The 20,851-nt window shown below is 48.6% G+C and overlaps 3 protein-coding genes across 16 annotated transcripts in view; 1 reads left to right on the top strand and 2 right to left on the bottom strand.

Annotated features, from left to right (window-relative positions):
* The window catches only part of LIMS2 (LIM zinc finger domain containing 2), a 62,447-nt gene extending 56,032 nt beyond the window's left edge, over positions 1-6,415 (bottom strand). For 4 of the 8 annotated variants that reach the window (XR_004308290.1, XR_004308292.1, XR_004308293.1 and 1 more), the window contains exons 1-3: positions 5,386-5,595; positions 802-961; positions 209-275 (exon numbers count right to left, since the gene is read on the bottom strand). Coding sequence is in view for 4 of the 8 variants with exons in the window: in XM_032446449.1 (XP_032302340.1) it covers positions 209-275; positions 802-961; positions 5,386-5,525 (367 nt within the window). In the remaining 4 variants the exon portion in view is untranslated. Of the gene's footprint in view, positions 1-208; positions 276-801; positions 962-4,036; positions 4,171-5,385; positions 5,596-6,116; positions 6,241-6,326 lie in introns of those variants that run through there. The other 4 variants (XM_015871032.2, XM_015871033.2, XM_032446449.1 and 1 more) reach the window with 4 other exon arrangements.
* A 19-nt stretch (positions 6,416-6,434) lies between these two features.
* Positions 6,435-14,374, top strand: SFT2D3 (SFT2 domain containing 3). Of its 5 annotated transcripts, XR_004308295.1 has the most exons (6): positions 7,091-7,239; positions 7,341-7,771; positions 8,922-9,151; positions 9,975-10,809; positions 11,564-12,768; positions 13,358-14,374. XR_004308295.1 is itself a non-coding variant. In XM_032446451.1 (2 exons), exon 1 carries the CDS (start codon positions 6,497-6,499, stop codon positions 7,079-7,081), a length of 585 nt encoding a protein of 194 aa, XP_032302342.1. In that variant the 5' UTR covers positions 6,435-6,496; the 3' UTR covers positions 7,082-7,239; positions 7,341-7,553. The 5 variants fall into 5 exon arrangements, 1 of the variants encoding a protein (XP_032302342.1); XR_004308296.1 differs by lacking the exon at positions 13,358-14,374 and having other exon boundaries at positions 7,341-7,501; positions 11,564-12,243; XR_004308294.1 differs by lacking the exon at positions 13,358-14,374 and having other exon boundaries at positions 7,341-7,710; positions 11,564-12,243.
* The window catches only part of WDR33 (WD repeat domain 33), a 59,560-nt gene continuing 47,888 nt past the window's right edge, over positions 9,180-20,851 (bottom strand). Inside the window, exons 17-23 of one of the 3 annotated variants that reach the window (XM_015871006.2) lie at positions 19,517-20,551; positions 16,253-16,355; positions 15,515-15,977; positions 11,764-11,930; positions 11,541-11,633; positions 10,618-10,803; positions 9,180-9,825 (exon numbers count right to left, since the gene is read on the bottom strand). In XM_015871006.2, the coding sequence (XP_015726492.1) occupies positions 9,593-9,825; positions 10,618-10,803; positions 11,541-11,633; positions 11,764-11,930; positions 15,515-15,977; positions 16,253-16,355; positions 19,517-20,551 (2,280 nt within the window). In that variant the 3' untranslated portion in view covers positions 9,180-9,592. Of the gene's footprint in view, positions 9,826-10,617; positions 10,804-11,540; positions 11,634-11,763; positions 11,931-13,327; positions 15,418-15,514; positions 15,978-16,252; positions 16,356-19,516; positions 20,552-20,851 lie in introns of those variants that run through there. The other 2 variants (XM_015871007.2, XM_015871008.2) reach the window with 2 other exon arrangements.

Genomic DNA, 20,851 nt, shown 5'->3' with positions numbered 1-20,851 from the left:
CCTGCCTGTGGCAGGGGAGTTGGAGCTTGATGATCCTTGAGGTCCCTTCCAACCCAAGCCATTCTGTGAATCTGTGGTGTTTCAATGGATGCAAAGGCTACAGGGCCAGCATTGCTAAAAGAAAGGCCGCTTGCCCCTAACAGTGCAGCTCATTGTGGGAAGTATGTAGGTGGATGAGGCTGTACAAATGTGTATTTGTACATCTTACCACATTCCCCACAGCAAGGAGCAAACAGCATCTGAAAGTCATGCTCACAGTACTTCCGACCTTCAAACTGAAAAGAAAAAAGAGAATGAGCCATCATGAATAGCTGAATGGTGATCAGTCCCTACAGTTCAGCACTTTCCATTTGAAATAATGAACTGGTCAAGACCAGACAAGGTTTTCAGTTCTAGTCCCCCTTCTGACCTGTTTTTAAGTTCCCAGGGATTTCCTCAAAGCAACAACCAAATACAGTTTCAGCCTCATTGTGAATCTGTTTAGCAAATAATTAAACCAACAGCAAAGCCCCTACAAGACAACAAGAATCCTGGGGTGCCTGAAGTTTCTTTCCCTATAGTTTGTTTGTTTTCTAAACTTATGTATTTAGAATGACTCCTCCTACAGAGGACTAAAAAGCAAAGAACGCAGCATGTTCAAATTCATGTAGAAAAAGAAACCAAGCTGCAAATCTCTCTTAAGGCTTAGAAATTAAACATGCAAGAAAGATGGAAATTCATATTACTGTCATAATTTTCACCTATTTCTTTGCCTTTTAACAAAGCTATTTCTTTACTCTCATGCACAGCGTGTAACCTCACCTCATAAAAAAGTCCATCTGGGAACTGACGAAAGCACTGAGCGCAGACAAAGCAGTTCTCGTGGTAGAGCTCCCCGTTGCTGTTCACTATCCTCTCTGCAGGGTCAAATCGAGCCTGGCAGCGTTCACACACTGCATTCGCGAGAGCATCAGACATATTACTGGAATAAAGACAGGAGTGAGAACATCGGCAATGTTGTAAATGAATCAGGAATACACTCACGCCATCCAAGCTTCTCCAATATCTATGAACACGACATTTCCATTGCTTTAAACTCCCTGTGACACACACACAAACACTCACCACCAATGACTGAGGCACTGACATCAGCTGGAAATAATGTTCTTGCAGCTCAACTGGGCAGGCAGCAGCACTGCAGCAGAACTAACTCATGTAGCAGATCTCTCTATCACAAACTTTTGGCTGCTTTGCCAGTTTTCCACCCCATTATGTCATCCTGCTAAAGCCCAAACCAAATCCCCATCGTTCAAAATACAGCAGCAAACCCAATGAATGCCGACTCCTCAGTATTTCTGGTCTGGGGATGTGCACTCCTAAGATTTCCCAATGTATAAGCATCCATCTTCCACCACAGCCTCCCCCCAACAGTGAGAATTAATGGGGCCTCTCCCCATCTACCTGGTAGCTGATGTGCACAAGACACCTTGGGATATAATGACATACAAAGCCTACAAAGCCTGTGCCTTCCTGACAAATGAGTTGGAACTGTTGAAGAGTTAAAAGGGTACAAAAAGAAAGGAGCCATCCCGCCTGGCTTGGCTTCACTTCTCCAGAAAGCGAGGCTGAAATAAACCCACAAAGTCGCACACACAAATCAAAGGACCGTTTCCCCTTTCTCTCCTAAAATGGGAATTAACCGAACAGCTTCCACAACATTTTCACACTCGTCATCATGGTAATCCAAGTTCTCTATATGGTAACAGAATGCAGCCTTAAAATCCTACATCTCATGTCCAAACAAATAGGGGAAAACCATGATGAAGAGAGAGTCTCAACTTCTTGCTGTGATGCGCTCATTCTACTGACCATAGAATGACAGAATGGTTTGGGTTGGAAAGGACTTTTAAAGATCACTTTGTTCCAATCCCCTGCTGTGTGCAGGGTCACCAACCAGCAGCCCAGGCTGCCCAGAGCCACATCCAGCCTGGCCTTGAATGCCTGCAGGGATGGGGCATCCACAGCCTCCTTGGGCAACCTGTGCCAGTGTCTCAACTCCCTCACAGGAAAGAATTCCTCCCTAATATCTAGTCTAAATCTACTGTATTTCAGTTAAAAGCCATTCCCCCTTATCATGTCACCACCTGCCCTTATAAAAAGTCCCTCCCAAGCTTAAGGGGGCCTCTTAAGTCCTGGAAGGTCACTATATGGTCCATCCACAGCCTTCTCTTCTCCAGGCTGAAGAGCCCCATCTCTCAATCTGTCCTCTTAGGGGAGCTGCTCCAGCCCTCCGATCATCTTTGTGTCCCTCCTCTTGACCTGCTCCAACAGCTCAGTGTTGGGGACAGCAGGTCACACACAGGCCATGAGCAGCAAGGTGCTGTACCACACAGCAGGACAGCCTCCAGCACGGAGCACTGCTGGCACTGTGTGCTCACCAGTTCTGCAATGAAGTCAGATACAAAATCCTCCCCTGTTTTAACAATAAGTTGGTGACACAAACACAGGAAAGGCCGCGGGAACACAACCAGCTCAACATCCTGGTGCAAACCCAACGGAACACACTGGGAACACTCACACAGCACAGCTCCCAGCAGAATGATCACAGAATTAGAGGTGAACAGATCTCTAAAGGCCATCCAGTCCAACTTCCCTGCAATCAACAGGGACACCACAGCTCCACCAGGAGCTCAGAGCCCTGCAGATCTCCATCAGTGCTGAATCAGGACTTACTTTAATGTGGGGATGACTAAAAACCTTACAGGTATCATACCAAAGAAATCTGAGGACAGCATTTCAAGGTATAAGAGCACGGGGCATCATCCAAAGCTCAGAAGACAGAACAAACCTACACTAAGGAGCTCTCCACTCATACTAACCTACCAACAGACTCTCATGTATGTAGAAGGTATCTCGATGCAATAACATCTATGTGGTTATTCAGACCACACACAGACGTGTTCATCGGGTAGTCCAAAGTCAAACCCAAGGAAAGCCATCACCACTTGGTTGTGCCACGGACAAGATGGAAATCAGAGCAGTCACTCTATCTCCATTCAGCAACCTGGGCTATGGGGGGTGTCCCTGCCTATAGCAGGGGGTTGGAACCAGGTGATCCTAAAGGTCCTTTCCAACCCAAACCATTCTATGATTCCATTTCACTCCCTGCTGAGATATTTTGTAGCTGGCTGAATGTGACCTTAGTAGCATTGTGGCATTTCTTCTTGCCTACCCAAATTCTCAATTAAATCTACACTTCTTCCTTGCCATTCACTACCGAGGGGCAAGCAAAGCTAAGAATAACACAGAAAAGCAACTTACAGTCACAACGTGGGGACGAACCTTTAGAGTTTCTTCTCCTCTCCTTGCCCTACCAGCTCCCAGCCATTGCTATTTGCAGAAGCCAGAGGTTCACCCAGGGCAGCAGCACGAAGCAGTGTCTGTGTTTAACAGATCACATCTGCGAGGCAGCAACACCACCCCTCTATTATCAGCCACGCACCACAACGTGCACCTGATAAATGGCTTCCAATGCAAACACTCCGCGTTCCTCTTCTTCACTTCCACTATCTCCAAGGAGCCTGTGGTGATGGTTGTTTACCAGCACTGCTACAACTGACTGCTTCCAGCTGTGTTCATCAGTTACCAGCAGCAGTGCTGCTTTGGATCGCCACCATTTGCACCACGAAGGCATAGAAACAAGACTGACATTCCCAGCCCCAAGGCCAGCTGTGCTGCACACTCACTGCTCTCAGCACCACGCAGCCCTCAGACCCCACACTGCTGCTGCAGCTCACCACTCTCCCCAGATGCAATGACTTCACTCAGCTCATTTCTGCTAATTGCCCTCCTGCCCAAAGTTAACCAATGAGAGTTGTGAAGATGGTTACAATTTTAATTAGAAACATGGGAAAAGTAACCCTCAAGCTGAGCTCTGTGGCTGCCTGGGCGGACTCAAGCAGCTCTGCCTGCCAGGTAAGCGATCCCATGCAGCAGCTGTGCCAGGAACTGCAGCTTCCAATAGACAGACACTAAAGTCAAGAAGCCCAATACTCACAGTACCAACAGGTTACTGAGCCTCAGTGCTTTGAATGACCGCATTTCACTACTCCTCTGTCCCCACGGCACCGAAACACTCCAGCACTACCCAGAGCTGTGCTGCTGCTGGCTCTGAACAATCCAGCTTCCACACAGGAAAAGTTCTCCACTGCTGCTTTCCTGCTATTGTTAAAAACCGAAAGCTTCCCCATCAGGAAAGTCCTCTCCTTCATAATCTGCTTGGAAATAGAGCCAGGCTCCATCCTGTCCTGCTGAGCACAGACAGTCCCTGCCCCAACACAAAGAACACCCACCACCCCCCGCAGCAGCCCCAGCCGTGCCCATGAGCCCCCCACACGTACCCTGGGGCCCTGTTGGCTGTGCCTGCCCAGCCCTGCGCCGCCAATACAGCCCTGAGGCTGCCAGGCCCTGCAGGCGCAGGCCGGCCACGGCACCCCATGGTAGAGTGGGGAGGTGGCCAAGGAGCCCTGGCAGGGACACGCAGTGAGTCACCTTCCTGGAGGGAGTTCCCTTGGTGGTCCAGGAGAGCTGCAGCAGGATGAGGGCAGTTCTGCTCCAGTTCTGCTCATGCTTCACTTGACACTCTGCTGCAGCCGGGAAGACCAGAGAAGCTCTAACCTGCATCCCATTGCTAATTAATCACCTGCTGAAGGCTGCACACCTGGAGGTCACAGCAGCAATTCATGCTCTGCCAGACTTGGGAGATGGAGCTGTGTAAAACCCCCTGCCTTCACATAATCAATCCATGTCACCAAAGGAGCCTCTCAGATCAAAGCAGCTGCTGGCCCAGTCTCACAAAGCATCCTGCCCAGCTCTGGACAGGTGCCCCTGTGAACCTATAGGGCTCTTCAGCCTCATACAAAACAATGATGTTACACATCAGAAGAACAAAAGCCAGACCATGAAGGCAGAGCAGGTTGCCCAAGGAGGCTGTGGATGCCCCATCCCTGCAGGCATTCAAGGCCAGGCTGGATGTGGCTCTGGGCAGCCTGGTCTGGTGGTTGGTGACCCTGCACACAGCAGGGGGTTGGAGCTGGATGAGCACTGTGGGCCTTTCCAACCCAGGCCATTCTGTGATTCTAATACAGCCGCCCATCAACCACAGCACGTCACCACACAACAGACATGAGCACCACGACCACGGCCGGGCACTGCAGCCGCTGTGCACACACAGGCCGTGCAGCCCCGTTAAAGGCCGGGCGGTCCCACGGCACCGAACATCACACGGCACCGAACATCACACGGCACCGAACATCACACGGCCTGTCCCGCTCAGCCCACACGGAGCCGCTGCCGGCCCCGCTCGGTTCCCGTCCGTCCCCACACGGCGGTGCCCCCCGCCCTTACCTGCCCGTCATGGCGGCACAACGAGGGGCTGCGGGGCGGGACGGGCGGCTCCGCGCGGCGCTGCGGGCCCGGCGGGCAGCGCCAAACTCCGGCACGGCAACAGCGCGGGGCCACGGAGCGTCGGGGCAGCCCCCGCGCATACTTTTCCCATAAAGGGAAAGAAGCGCCGAGGATGGCGGTCTGCCCGGCCCGCCCCCTGCCCTGACCCCGGCCCCGCGGCGCCGCAGGGGGCTGAGGGCGGAGCTGCGCGCTGTGTGCGGGTGTGTGAGCGCTGCTCCCAAAGTAACGGCTGCCGTTACGGGTACAGGGGGCGGCTGGAGCGGAGCAACGGCGGGGGGAGCACAGAGCTGAACTGCTCCGTGTGGAACAGCGGCACACGGAATCACAGAGTGAGCCGGGTTGGAAGGGACCTCAAGGATCATGTAGCTCCAACCCCCTGCCTGGCAGGGCCACCAAACATACACCTTTACTAGATCAGTTGCCCAGGGCCCCGTCCAACCTGGCCTTGAACACCTCCAAGGACGGGGCATCCACAACCTCCCTGGGCAGCCTGTTCCAGGGCCTAACCACTCTCCTAGTGAAGAACTTCCCCCTAACATCCAACCTAAATCTTCCCTCCTTCAACTTAAAACCATTTCCCCTAGTCCTGCTATTATCAGCCCTTTCCAAGAGTTTACTCCCCTCCTGGCAGTAAGTTCCCTTCAGGCATTGAATGGCTGCAGTGAGCTCACCCCGCAACGTTCTCTTCTCCAGGCAACGGTGTCACACGGTGACACTGAACGTTGATACTGAACGTTGATACTGAGCGCTGATGGACAACGAGCGTGCGATGCCATTCAGCAGCGCCGCCCTCCTCTCCTCACAGCGCCGTGATTATCGCGCTATTACCGCACTATTTATTACCGCACTATTTATTAATTACCGCACTATTTATTAATTACCTCACTACTAACGGAGCTCAGGGCGGCCCATAACGCTCCGCCACCAGCTCGGACCGCCCCGCCCCGCCCCGGCCGCAGTGCGCACGCGCGGTGCCCCGGCCGTCCCGCCGACCCGGATGTAGCTGGCGGCAAGATGGCGGCGTAGCGCCCGCGTGCGGCCCGGCATCGCCATGGCGGACCTGGGCCGGCAGATCCACGAGTACCTCGCGCGGTCCAAGGCCGCGCCCGCCCCGCCGCCCGCCGTCAGCCCGCAGCAGGAGCCGGCGGGGGGCGGCGCGGGGCCGTGGCCGTGGCCGTGGTCGGGGCCGGGCTGGCGCTGGCCGTGGGCGGCCGATCCGGACCCGTGGCTGCCGGGCGTGTCGTGGTGGCAGCGGGTGCTGGTGGCGGCGCTGTGCTCCGTGCTGGCCGCGCTGTGCTTCGTGCTGGCCGCGCTGTACGCGCCGCTGCTGCTGCTCCGCGCCCGCAAGTTCGCGCTGCTGTGGTCGCTGGGCTCGCTGTGCGCGCTCTCGGCCGTGGCGCTGCTGCGGGGCCCGTCCCGGCTGCTGCGCTCCCCGAGCCCCGTGTCGCTGCTGTACGTGTCGGCGCTGTGCTGGACGCTGTACGCCGCGCTGGGGCTGCGCAGCACCGCGCTCACGGCGCTGGGAGCCGCCGCGCAGTTGTGCTCCGCGGGCGCCGCGCTGCTGGGAGCGCTGCCCGGAGGAGCCGCCGGCATCCGCCGCCTCGGGGCGCTCCTGGCGGCCGCGCTGCCCGTGTGAGCTGCGGCACCGAACCTCGCAGGGCACCGCGCCCCGCCCGATGCAGCGCCGGGAGCCGAGGAGCAGCGCGTGCCGGCGGAGCATCGCGGGGACCGACAACCACGGCCCGGCCCCGCAGCGCCCCTCGGTGCGCAGAGAGCCGCGGTAATTGGCATCCAGTAAGTGAAAGAGGCGGCGGGGCTGCGGGTGCAGAGCCGTGCTCGGGCATTGCAGGCGGGTGCGGCCGGTAACACCGTGCGATGTGCCGGCCTGTTTGCAGGAGCCGCGGGCCGGCACGGCGGGACCATCAGCAAGAGCCGCTACCGACCGGGCTGCTCGCTCTGCATTAGGGATGAACACACGCCCAGCACCTCGCACGGAGCCGGCACCGTGTGTGCCTCAATCACCGCCTGGGGGTACAGCGGGGATCGTCACACGGGGGTACTTACGTGCACGTAGACGGCTTTGATAATAAAACCATTTGTGTACCGAATGTCAGCGTAGACCTTCAACCACTGTTGAAGCTCTGTGGCTGTGGGATTCTGTCCGATAGTTTGTCGATCACCCCATTTTTGCATGAGTTTCACGTTCCACAGCGGTGGAATAGTTCAGATCTTCGTTTGAAAAGCTGCCATCGTGGATGTTAGCAGGTACAATAGTGGAGCTCACCAAGCACCGGGGGGAAAAAGAAGCATTTTCCCTTGTGCCCAGGTACAGAATGCTGGGTTCCTGCTTTTAGATGCACTCCAGTTTGCTTTGGCGTGGGACTGTATTGCATTAAGGGCCAAGAGCTCATCCTCCATAGCAGATACTTGAATTACTAAATAGTCACTTCCAGTCCCATAAAAAAATACACGGGGCCCTTCTGCAAGTAGAGCAAGAGGGATTCTGCTGCTTTCCCCAATGGAGGACCTGCACCCTACAAGGTGCCCCTCAGCCACTGCCTTTCAGGTCACACTAGAGCTGTAAGAGCAGGATGCTGTAGGCTACTGAGCATCCTTCATTGCTGTAATTTTTAATGCAATTTTCAGGCTACAAATTAACTGTAAAATGTTGCTTGTGACCAAGAGAGCAGCAGTTAAGCACCTCTCTCTTTTAAATGAGATGGATCGGGATAGAGTAGGTCAGTCTTTAAAAGAAATGGGACCATATCATTAGTTGGATAAAGCAGCTGCTGCTCATTCTGTGCTGTGCAGTAGTTTTGCCAGCTGTAGAACTGCATTGCCATGTGACTGTGACTATCCTAACAGCTAAAAGGGGGGATTTAGAGCTGTCAGGAGGGCAGTGAGGCACTGAGAAGTGTGGGTGCCCCATGCCTGCAGGTGCCCAAGGCCATCGGTGGAGCCCTGGGCAGCCAGCCCAGCATAGGGGCAGGACTGGGTGGGCTATAAGGTTTGTATGATTTTTTATGGGCACGCTGGATACTTGTGATTGCTAATAAGCAGCAAAAATGTGGGAAATATAAATAACCCTCTGCTCATCCCTCTCCTGTGGGAAAACCAAGGAACAGCACCCTAAAGATGTTTAGAAACATTAAAGTGACAGCAAGCAACCCCTGAGCTCTGCACTACAGCATTTCAGCAGAGCGGGTGCTGCTGGACACCCATATCTGTATGCAGGGGATCCTACAGCCATTGGAAAACATTTGTTTCCATATTAATCAAACTGCTAAACTTCTTCCCTTTCCTCCTCCATCCCTGTAAGCGGATGCTGTTGTGAACAGAAGTATCCGACTCCCACAGCTGAAGCACAGGATGACAGTACCAGTTACGCTGTCTAGTTTGCTGGCAGTCCAGGTTATGAGATGCACTACGTCTATGACAGCTTTTTCTAAGTGGTGTTCCCTGTTTTTCTCTTTCAGGACGGCAGACCAGCAGGCAGCAGTGACTTCCTGTGCTCTGGAGTTTTAATGTCAGCACTTCTGGTTACTTATAGACAGCTGCGACTGCAGGCAAAAAGAGTTCTCTGCACACGATAAACCAAACATGAGGAATAAGCTGTTAGCAGTGCCCACAGATGAGACTTCAGGAAGTCGTTTGTTGCTCCATCTGATGCATAAGCTTGTTAAGAAACAGCACTTTATAGGAAGAGGTGAGTAAAGAACTACACACTTGTTTGGTTAGTTTTTGCGCAAATTACATTCTGTATTCATACAAAAAACAACATAACTCCTCTGACAAACTGTACATATAGAAACAAGTTTCTGTTTGGAATCGAACTGAAATCTGTGGAGGTGCTCCATGTCTCAACACTAAAAAAAAATTCCAGCTCTTCACAAAACAAAGTAGGTAAAAGAAGGTGAGAAAAATGGGGGCGGAGGAGACAAAACTGAAAGCTAACTGCAGTATCGCAGCTAGGAGCAGTTGACTGATCTAGGAGAAGACCCTTGTTAGGAACTAATGCACATTCAGTTATCCCAGTTAAGAATCCAGGCTTGCGTTTTCGCAGGGTTACTTTCTCTTTGAGTACAGAGTAGCAGTCCATTTAAATATTGTCCATCAGGGACTGGGCGTGACCCAGTCAAAGCCTCTTCTATCGGCCTCTTCCGCCACCCCTGGATGCTCCTCTTCGTGACTGACCAGAATTCATGTTATTCCCCCTTCCCCAATTGCTTCCGCTCCTTCCTCCTCTGGAAGCGTTACTGCCTCCTGCAGGGCCTCCGCCAAAAGCTTCATCCCTGTGGAACCCATCATGATGGTCTCCATCTAAAGAATTAGAACGTGCTGATTTTGCTGCTCTCTGGGAAGCTCCTGAATTTCCACGTCCTAAAAACGAAGCACAAAGTCACTGATGTTGAAGTCTAATCTATGCCTTTTCTCAGACACATCATGTCTTTTATCTGGTTCTCTCACTCACTAACTGAATGTGGTTGAGACCTGTCATTTTATGCCTCTTTCCTCTGTTTTTCACACAGGTTCAGTACCTCCATGGCAGCCCAGAAGGTTGACAGTAATGGGGCAATCCCTTGGGGTTTAAAGGAGATTATGTCTCATACAGTCAGCGAGGACCTACTTAAGTCAGGTCCCATACACAAGCTGATCCTCTATTGGCAGTTCTTTGTATACTTTCATTGCAGAATACAACAAAACCAAGAGAAGTGGATGAAGTAATGGTTACACCACGTCTTCTATGGCGTGTGCAATTCTTAGTCACCTCATTCACAAAACAATAAGTTCAAACTGAAGCGAGTACAGATATGGCAAGAAGGGCAGTGAAGGATACAGAATGCATTCCAGAGACAACACACCAATGGATGAGAGCTCCAGCATAGACAAGAGCCAGCTCAGGATGGAAGCGACAGTTTGAAGCAGCCAGATGGCATTCAGAAATAACAAAGACGAACTAAAACACAGCCACCACTGAATGAAAGTAGTGAATGATGGGCTTACAAAGACAAAGCTTTTTTTTAAGCTTTTTAATATATTTTTGTTCCAATTAAGTTTTAAGGCTCTGTCTGAGGATGTGAGAAGATTTGATGATTCTTAAAGCTGGAGAATGCTTTTGTTGGAAAACACTCCATTGTTGCACGAGGTTTTCAGTACAAGGGACTTATTTACCTTTTCCCCTTTCCTCGGGAGGTCCACCTGGAGCATCCATTTCCCTGGGGTCAGAGGTCCCTGGTCCATCATGCCAGGGACGTTTACGTGGTGGCAGTGAGGCCATGTCCATGCCCTGGAGCGAAGAAGAACGTTCTCGGTTAGCTGGAGAATGTCCATCGTGAGGAGGGTGGTCTGGACGAGGACCTGATGGTGAGAAGAAGAAGTAGGATCATTAGATAACGTCCATCTGACCATTATGCCTCATTTTCAGAAAGCAGTCATATACAAATATACTTTCCATGCAATTTGACATACAGGTTGAAGTTATATAAAGCTTCCCCCACCACCAAAATATGCAAATAAGCCAACATTATATGAATAAGCTGCAAGGAAGCTGAAGGTAAAGCAGGTTTAAAAGATATTGAAAAAGAAGTAAGTGGCAGATCCCAACAAGCTTTCCTTTCAGTACGAGGATTTTCACATATTCTAGAGATGATCACACATTCACCTTTTGTTATTGGTTTGTCATTTGTGCTTGCTTGTGTTCTAAAGTTCAGTTCGGAACCACTATGTAATTCTACACAGAGATGACTACTGGCATTAACAGCCATCTCAAAAAGCTTTCTGTTACACCTCGTTCATCAGCAGGAGACACCAACGTGCTGCTCTGTACTGCATGTAAGATCTCACCTTAAAACCAAAATGTTAAGGGCACAGTGGCTTATTATTCTGTGAACCTGCAGCGTTCAGAGCAAGCTACATTCCAGGCAGTTCATTTATTTCTACATTTGCAAGCCCAAAGAACTACACGTTGCATCTCTGGTGATGAAAAACTGACAACAAGCGCATGAAGCACAGGGAAAAGTAGCAACGTTATTCATTTGAAAGCAGTTACGTTTGAGAAGTTTATTATCTGAAGCAGACCTCAGCAATTCCTTTACCTGATTCTCTGTTTCCATCCCAGGATTCTGGCTTCCGCCCACCTTCAAAGCGTGGAATTTCATCGGGGGTAGGAAGCAGACCCTTCCGGCCTCCTGAGCAGCACCAGATGCATGGAGAGGAGTGAGAAGAGACATTGCATTTGTGAAACTTGTTGCTGTTTGCCCAAGAAACGCCCTTGCTACCTTCTCCTTTTATTTCCCTGTAGAAGAATGTTCCCCTCACCTCTAATTGCACCGCGACCTCGGCCCCGAGCACTGTGGTCCCTTCCTCTCAAGTTTTCATCTGGGGAGTCAAAAGTGTCATCTGGCCCAAAATCTTCCGGACCAGGAAAGCCATCTCTCCCCCTGGGTCCCCGGCCCTCGTGTCTCGAGGGTCCTCCTCTTCTGAAGCTACAAGAAAGAACATGGTACACCTTTAGACAAGGTTTACATCGATAAACTCGTGACAGTTGATTATTAAGCTGTTTTCTGAACCATTTCACATAACGCTACAGCACATACAAGGATCAGAATAGGATTTGTGGGTGGAAAAGTGCTCACTGTCCGTCTCTGAGCACTTTGCTTATCTGTTTGAAGAGTTTCCCCCTCATTTCCTTCTGTTGCGTTGGCTTTTTTTCATACAAAAAATACTGACAAGTAGGTTTGCATTCATTTAACAAAAAGGAAAAAATAAAAACAGTGAGATAGATATAAGGCAAGGTAAGGAGAAGGACAAGTGAATTTCCCTTAGCTGCAGTGCTCTTGCTCTAAGGGATTACAAACGAAGCAGGAAACATAAAAGCAGTGAGAGTCAAGGCTATAGTGAAACGCTTCAGCATCGCATTCCTATGGATTTGGGAGTCTCTCGCTAGAACATTCTCTTACTTGTTCCCTCCATAGAGGACCTTTTCTTTTTTAAGTTTTTGATGTTGAGAAATGATTCTAGGCTGTACTTGGCTCAGCGGGGATGATGGCTGCTGAGCAGTGTGCACGGTGGCTTTCTACAACCCCAACAGCAGTTTCTCCATCTGCAGTAAACGAAGAGCTCTGTTTTGCCAAACGTAGCAGTGCCCCTCACGTCAGTCATTTCTACTCCTAGTCAGTACCATGGCACCTTCAGTAACTGGATGCGATTGGCTTTTGCATCTCGTCTGAACTGAGTACAGCTCCTCCAGTTAGCACATTGGGCTCTTAGCACAGATCTTCAGAGGGAAGAATGCTTCTGTCTTAGCTGCCAGTGCCATTCCAGGTAAGCCTGTAGATGGCTGCACAAACGCTAGCAGGTTCTGTTTCTTACAGCACCAACTTGGAGTGCTTGTCAAGGCCCATATACATCCCGTGCATCACTGCAGCTCCATGAGCATGCATTAGCATCCGCTGCTACGACTGTCTCTGCTTAGAGCCCGGCCCAGGCAATCTCTGTGCGAGCACCAGGTGACGTTAGGTGGTGCAGGCACACTGCCTCGGGGTCCTCACCGTGCGCTCCCACTGCTGCCCACCCTCAGTGTCAGCACTGATAAGGTGGAGCTCTGTCTGCCCGTGCACACACTGATGCCCCCCACCTCCCTTTTCTCCCACGGTGGGCAAACTGCGGCCGCCGCAATGCTCCGAGCCTTGGCTTCGTGCAGCATCCCCTTCCCCGGCTCATTAACGACACAGTGCATCCTATTACAAGCAAAACTTTAGATACTTTTATTTAGAATTTTAACAACATTAACCTTTTAATTACAAATTTAAATATTTTAACAGTAGTCATAACACAATACAATATTTTTTTAAAGTTTTACATTTTCTTTTTTTTGTTGTTGTTTTTTTTTTTTTTAAATTAAAAACAATAGGTCTGTCTCCACCTCCCAGAAAACAAACACGGTACAGAGAGGAGGCTGCTGTGCCTGTATAGGTACAACAGTGGATGGAGGGAGTGCTGCATATGGACAATGAACCATTTCACATTAACCTGGGTGATTTGTGGAAACAAACTGAACAGTTTCAGGTACAAATGGTTCAAATAACCACATTGCAATGTTGTTTAGCCTTGAGACAGCACAGTCCTCTCGATATATTCCTTAGAGGGTCTCCCATTTTAATACTGACTTGGTGAGATTCTGCTTAGCTTGTAAATTACCAAGATTTGCAACACAAGATCCTATGGCTACCAGGAGGAGGACCTTTCTCTCTGTGTTTCCAGGCAACCTTATGGACAAAGTTTAGCTTTGCAATCTATTATATCTATGCCTGATAAAGCCACAGCTCCTAATATTGGGTTATGTATATCCTTTTTCACTTTTTCTCATCAGTCACACGTAAAAACCCTGCCTTGCATAGGGCTCAGTTCCTGTTTGACTGCACTCATCTTCTTCCTTGAGGCCTAGGACCTTAACGTACAGAACTACACACTGTGCAGATTAGCAGCAGGAAGAGGCAGGTCTCTGCAGTAGAAGCATCGTGTTGATATGCACAGGTAGAGTGAGAACAGGACAGAGATGAAAAGGATGGGAAATTAGAGAGAAAAACATACACACACTTCCCTCTCACGTTTTTGATCAAACCAATTACAATGTAAATTCCAAACCAAGTCAGCTAAGTGAGCAGTTGCAATTCTTAGGCTCATTTCAGCATCTGCATGGCATCCAATTCACCTTCCCTCAGAGGAAACCACTAAGCATGCAAGCACAATAAGCCTTTTAGAGCCCTATGACGATGATTCTCCAGCTAACCAGTCTGTACAAACACTCACACTGTGACAGACCCTCGTTAGCTCAGAAGTCAGACTCCCATGTCCTAAGATGCCTGGACTTTCCTCCTGAAACCTCTGTAAAATCAGGATAAGAATAAAATATTCCCCAGTCCCTAAACAGTTCTCCAATGTAAGATCTGAACATCTCTATTGAGCTTCTAAAATCGTCGTCTGCTACATCTCTCAGAGTTACGTAAGGCAGACTATTCCGCTTGGATTCTCTCTATTCCTGTTTTAAATGGCTTTGTTACCTTCTTTTTGTTCATTTCTTTTCATACTCTTCACACAAAAGGAAGGTACATCTTTACAGAGCTAGGTAGAAAAGAGCTAAAAGAAGAGCTGTATAGATGCAAAGTACAAGGAATGTAAGAAAATGATTAAAAGGCAACTAAAACACAGAAAATTCACATTATGTGGAGACCACAATATATTTGTACAAGTACACATTTTTATACATATGGAGTTGGTGGTCAGTGAGAGGTTTAGACCTTGGAGGCCAAATTTAACTCTGTTAAACTAGCACAGATCTGGAGCGATTTCAGCATCAGGTTGTCTTGCCAACTTTGAGCAACTCCTCCATATTTACATTAATAAGTAGAAGCAAAAGTCATCCCTTCGTAATTGATTTGGAAATTGTGAGCAATGATGAGGACATTGCTATAAACTAGATTATTTCTGAGTTCTTTGCTTGGCATTAAGAAATAAGTCAGAAAGAGAGATAAAATTCCTACGAGCAAAAACATGAGAAAATAGTCTCGACAGTCCAACAGGCTGCAGCTCTGCCCCTCATATTTGATAGTAGGATCACTGTTCCTGCTCCTCACAAGTATCTTACAGCTCATTCTACAGTCTCCACAGTCATCCTGTGGTTTGTGACTGGAGACAGAGTCTCAAATTCCACTTCTAGTGTTCAAAAGTTTTTCATTTTAACCTTCGAGTTTCCTCTCAATTTTCATCAAAACGATCTCAAATCTTCATCCTGTGTCACTGGATCTTCTCTACAAATTTCCTCCCTTCTCTTTACTTACTGTTTACAGACACGGAAGCTGCTGTGTACAATGACCATTTTTCAGGTTTTCTTCTATTACTGAATGATTTTATGGACTCTATACTCAGGTATATTAGAGTTTTCATTTCCTTATTGGTTTCCAGTTTATAAATCTGAAACAGATAGACTCCTTAATGACAAGGAAACCAGGAAGAAAGAATTCCCTCCATTCACCCTTTCCCCAAGAAGAATGAATCGAGTTGTTCTTACCTCTCATCTCGTCTTCCTCGGAACCGTGCATCCTCGGGATCCCGTGGATATCTATCATCTGAAGGTCTCCGTCCTTCCCAAGCACCAGGAGGGCCACGATTTGAACCCCCGCCTTCAAATTCCCTGTGATCGGGAGGAAAGGGAGGCCCAGGTCCACCTCGTCTCCATTTCTCATCTTGCAATGGTGGGCCTCCTCTCCCCTCAAATTCCCGTAATCGATGGCCAAATCTCTTATCTGGATGGAAGTCGTCACGGAAGTCATCTGGTCGATCAAAGTCATCATGGAAATCTGGGTGAGGTCCTCGTCTATCTGGCATGCCCCTGCTGTCTCTACCATCACCCCACTCCTGGCCACCTCGAAACAACCCTCTCTCAGGCCCATGATCAGGGCCACCACTGTTCTGGTCGTGCCTTCTATCTGAGAGAGGGCCCATGTGGTGGTTTGGTGGACCACGGGAGTCACCTTGAGGGAAAAAATCATAGCAGATTTCTGTAATTTTTCCTAAGAATGCTCTTGGATGTTTTAGTTTCTAAGTTCTACAAAGCACACACCATACATTTCACATTAAGTAATCCTGGGGGAAAGGCTTTTCCTCTGTATTCTAGCCCAAGTCTACTGTAGCTTCCCTCATCAATCCAGACCCTTCGTTGTGCTGTAGCTTTTTCTAGCTAGAGGCTCTGCACTAGAACAGCATCTTTTTGGAGAGCCCCTTATAGAAGAACAGACAATTTAATTACCTTTATTAAGGCCAGGTCCTTGGTTGTGAGGGCCGAGACGACCTTGTCCTCCCTGCTGCCCCAGTCCTGGTATCAGTGGTGGAGGACCTGGGTTCTGTCCATCCTGTTAGCATACGAGGAGAAAAGCCATGTGAATTATCTTCTGATCCTTCTGTAGGGCAGCAAACCAAATTCCTTTGCTTAAACAGTGTATCTTCACAGACATTATGACAGCAACAGCCAACTTTTGAATGGTTTCAGCTTGATTTCTTTTTTATGTTCACATCAGTGATGCTTTTCTTTCCCAAGGACTGTACACAACTGTCTAGAAAACCGAGGACTAATCTTTTATCCATAACAACCAAACGACAATAAAGCTCCTATTTTCTGTGCCTGTTAGAGAGGGCGAGAGAACAGCGTGCATTTGTTGGAAAAGCACCGGGTGCTGATGTATCTGCTGCTGATACAGACGGACCTTGGAGGAACTGCAGCAGGTACCAAGTTACCCCCATGCCTGCTATGACAATATGGGTTTTTACATATTCGGTACCTACTTCTGAGAAAGACTATTTTTTATTATTAATTATTTTAGAGAGGGGGTTGAAGAGCAGCACTGAGAGTTCATTTGTGCAGTTTTTCCTGTTGCGTCTTGAAATACTGGTTTTATATCATACCTTTATACACATAAATATGTGCTACAAATATCATCTTTGCACTGAATATTTTCGTGATGATTTTGGAGAAAATAAAAGCAAAATGGAAGGCCTGGTTCCTATGCATATTACAAGATATAAAAGCACACAAACCTCTCTGTGGTTGAATGGTGAGCTCAGTCAGGAGAATAGTTCCCTGTCCATGTAGGACAAAGCTGTCACCATCCTTCCAACACCCCTGACCAAAGCATTGCTGGAGCTCCACCACTTTTCATGTATTTAATGTAAGATTACTTGCAATAAACTGTTGAACTTCTTAAGTTTGTGTCACTGCTGTTCAATCAGAGCAGCAGCTCTTAGTGCCCGTCTCATGAGGCCTATCAGTGTTTGCTAAAACCCTCAATTTCTAAACAAATTATACTTCAACAAGTTATGAAGACAGAGCCATCATAATGCACTTTTATATGCCTTTCATTTCAAAATGCAACACGGGCTCCCATGGGCTCCTAGCAGACAAAGTGAACTGCAAAGCACAGGAGGAGGCACTGCATCCCACAGCTGGAGGTGGGCAGAGCTGTGCTGTGGCACCACTGCTAACTTGGGAATGCTTTATCTACCCATCAGCACTTTAACGTTGATATTCCTATCTTCAGAATACAGTTCTGCTGATCACGTTGTTGTATTTCGGTCCCTTTCTTTCTCAAACAGGTTTGTGTTTTGCTCCCCACTGCAGAAGGGAGCAGCTCTCCCAGTTGTGAAGAGATGGGCATCTCCTTCACACAGCTCTTCAGCGTGTGGTGGATGCAGGTAACAGTGTTGTCTCCTACAGACACGATCCTTTAAAATAGGTGTACAGGTTCCATTCTGATTTCACAAGCCCTTAATGAAGGAAAAGAATGCTCCTCTTCTGCTTCTAGAAAAGCAGGTAAGTCGTTTCTACAAATCTACAGAAGATAAATGCTAAGTTCAGGACTAAAACAGCCAAAGTCTGTTGTTAAGAAAGCCAACACAGGGAGCTCCCCTTCTGCTTATCTTACAGAGAAGCCAACACGACCAAAAATGGAAAGGAACACTATGAACTGCACGATCTGCCCACTTTCTCAATACATTAGCCTTCTAAAGCTAGATGAGGAAGGAAAAATAGCCCAAAATACCCAGCTTTTCATGTATTTCTTAAAATATTTGTCAAAGACTCAAAGGTAGCAGCATTTATGGAATGCAACGTCTGCCTGCTGCAAACCACCTCCTGCATCCTGCCAACAGCAGGCTCCAATAAACCCACTCAAGCCTGGTGGCAGCTCTTTAGGTAGAGCAGTTGGTTTCCTTAGGATAAAACACGATGTTGCTAGAAACGAGACGAGCAATAGTCCTGGAGTCAATTCTTGTCTTAATTTTGACATTTCTGACATCTCAGCAACAAGGTCACATTTATGGACCTCTGCAGGAAGTTCCTGCTGACTGATAAGAAAAAATAATCACCAACACACCATTTGTAGGCTGCTGTGCCTCAAGTGCCTGAAGTGCAGGCACTGAGATTTAGTTCAAAGTCATCACACATTACTGCAACTGATACCGGCCTCCACGTTAAGTACATCTTAGACTGTCTGATCTAGAAACCATTCAGTACAAGAGCTAATTTTATTTTAAAATAACCACACATTTCTCAAAATTGTCATTTTTTCCCAATACATCCCCTTCAAAAGCCACCTTAAAGCTGAAGACAAACATGACAAATTAACATTGTAACAGGAACTTGTAAGGAGCAATAAATGCAGTGAGCTTTCCATTATCTGTAGCAGATCAGCAGCTGAAACAAACCTGCTGCTGAAGGTGCTGAAGAGCAAGTTGCACTTGACAGCTTGATGCTGAACCAGCCTTAACGCTGCAAACGTAATCAGTGTCTTCACAAACAACAATCTCTGATATTCCAGGTGAGCAGAGTCTAAGCATTTTGCTTACCAGGTGAACCCTGCTGAAACTTGGTGCCCTAGCTCCAGACCCAGGCAGGTCCTACCCAGCCTGCTTGCTTGCTCCCTGTGCTCTCTCTGGTGCTGCTCAGCAGATGATGCAGTTACAAATCTGTGAGCACAGGCTCTAAACTGGTGGTTCAGAAGGTATAGAGGTGGCTAAAGGTCCTATTCCTATGCAGGAAGCAGGACAGCTGTTCTGGAAAGCTCAAGCAGAACTAAGCTGATATTCCAGGTATGTCAGTATCTGTGGTAAACTCACCCCTCAGCTTGGATAAATTAGTCTGGAACAACTGAGAGTCAACAATAATTTACTTTAATTCATACATATTTTTTATGCTCTGTTGGCTTAATTTGAACTTATCCACTCTCCAGGAAACTTAAGACAGTTCAGTATCCTCAAGCTTAAAAAAAAAAAAAGCCAGACAAACCTGGAGTTTCTCTTCACTTTCTTAGCAGATACTGATTTCTCTATCTGTCCTCCCAGCAATCCCATTTCTAGTTACCTCTGCTTTTTCCAAGCTATGCAGCTTTTTTCATCATCATCATTTTGGTTTTCTGGAGGCCTTTGTCCATACTCTCAGCTCTTGCTTGACATTTGTAGAGCACAACATTATCGTTCTTACATTTTTAACATCCTTCTTATCACACAGACCAATACATACCTGATTAAAGGGGGGACGAGGCCCATCGCCCAACAGAGGTGTTTTCTGCTGCTGAAAAGGCAGAGGTCCCTGGGAAGGATGTGGCCCCCTCGAAGGGTTTGGTTGTCCTTGAGGTCCTTGCATGTTTCCTTGTGGCCCTACCATAGAGCCTTGTGGAGGTCCCTGCTGGCCTTGTGGCCCACGCATTTCCTGCGGCGGTCCTAACATTGCGCCTTGAGGCGGGGGTCCCTGTAGGCCCCTCATCTCCTGGGGCCCATGTCCTAGTAAACCACTTTGCATATGAGGACCTCTCATCTCTTGCGGATGACCCATCATCATCCCTTGTGGAGTAGGTCCCTGGTTATCTCGGGGCCCCGGTGGACCCTGCATCCCTCTTGGATTAAGTCCCATCAAAGGCCCTTGGGAGATAGGACCTTGCATTCCTTGAGATCCTGGAGCTCCTTGCATACCATGAGGAAGAGGTCCTTGCATCCCTCGGGGACCAGGCGGCCCTTGCATTCCTTGACCACCAGGGGGACCTTGAGGTCCCAAGTTACCTTGAGGGCCAGGTGGACCTTGCGGCCCCATATGAGTCTGAGACCCAGGTAGGCCCTGTGGTCCTAAGTGCCCTTGTGGACCAGCATTACCCTGTGGGCCTGGAGGCCCCATTGGCCCATGAGGGCCAGGATGCCTTTGCATTCCTTGATGTCCATGTAAATCCTGAGGCCGTGGCATTCCTTGAGGTCCATGGGGGCCCGGAGGTCCTTGTGGTCCCATGAAACCTTGCGGACCTCCACCTCCTTGGTGTAATGGAGGACCCTGAGGTCCCATTTGTCCTTGGGGTCCCGGAGGTCTGAACTGTCCTTGTGGACCAGGAGGTCCCATTTGAGGCATATTCATTGGCATCTGCTGAGGTGGAAGGGGCTGCTGAAATCCTTGAGGCATCTGTGACATTGGGCCTTGCCCTGGAAAAGGCTGGGGTCCGTGAAGAGAGCCTCCTGGAGGCGGCTGCACTTGCTCAGCTTGTTTTTGTGCAAGTCTCTCAATTTTCAATTGCTGTAAAAACAAACAAACAAATAAATAAATATAAAAGAGAAACCCAGCAAATCAACTAAACACAGAAAAATAGGAAACAATTGAAAATCAGAAGCAACTATCTCACTCTTGGGAGTTTGAAAAGATTGAGTACTTTTAATTAATTAACAGAAACGCAGCTACACTTGCATATAAGTGGGTCTAGCCAACTGAAACATGGAGACCTCAGTGCAGCTGTCTTCCCGCACTGAGTCTCATTCTTGTTAAACTCTGTTTTTTGAGAAACGGTGAAAATTGCACTGCAAAAGAAAGCTACACATT

This window comes from Coturnix japonica, chromosome 9 (assembly GCF_001577835.2).
Source record: "Coturnix japonica isolate 7356 chromosome 9, Coturnix japonica 2.1, whole genome shotgun sequence".
NCBI lineage: Eukaryota > Metazoa > Chordata > Aves > Galliformes > Phasianidae > Coturnix > Coturnix japonica.
The sequence above is the reverse complement of the archived record's forward strand: the minus strand, read 5'-3'. Positions and strand labels throughout refer to the sequence as shown.

Excerpts from the sequence above, each read along its gene's own strand:
- SFT2D3 (XM_032446451.1), top strand. The coding sequence starts at position 6,497 with ATGGCGGACCTGGGCCGGCAGATCCACGAGTACCTCGCGCGGTCCAAG.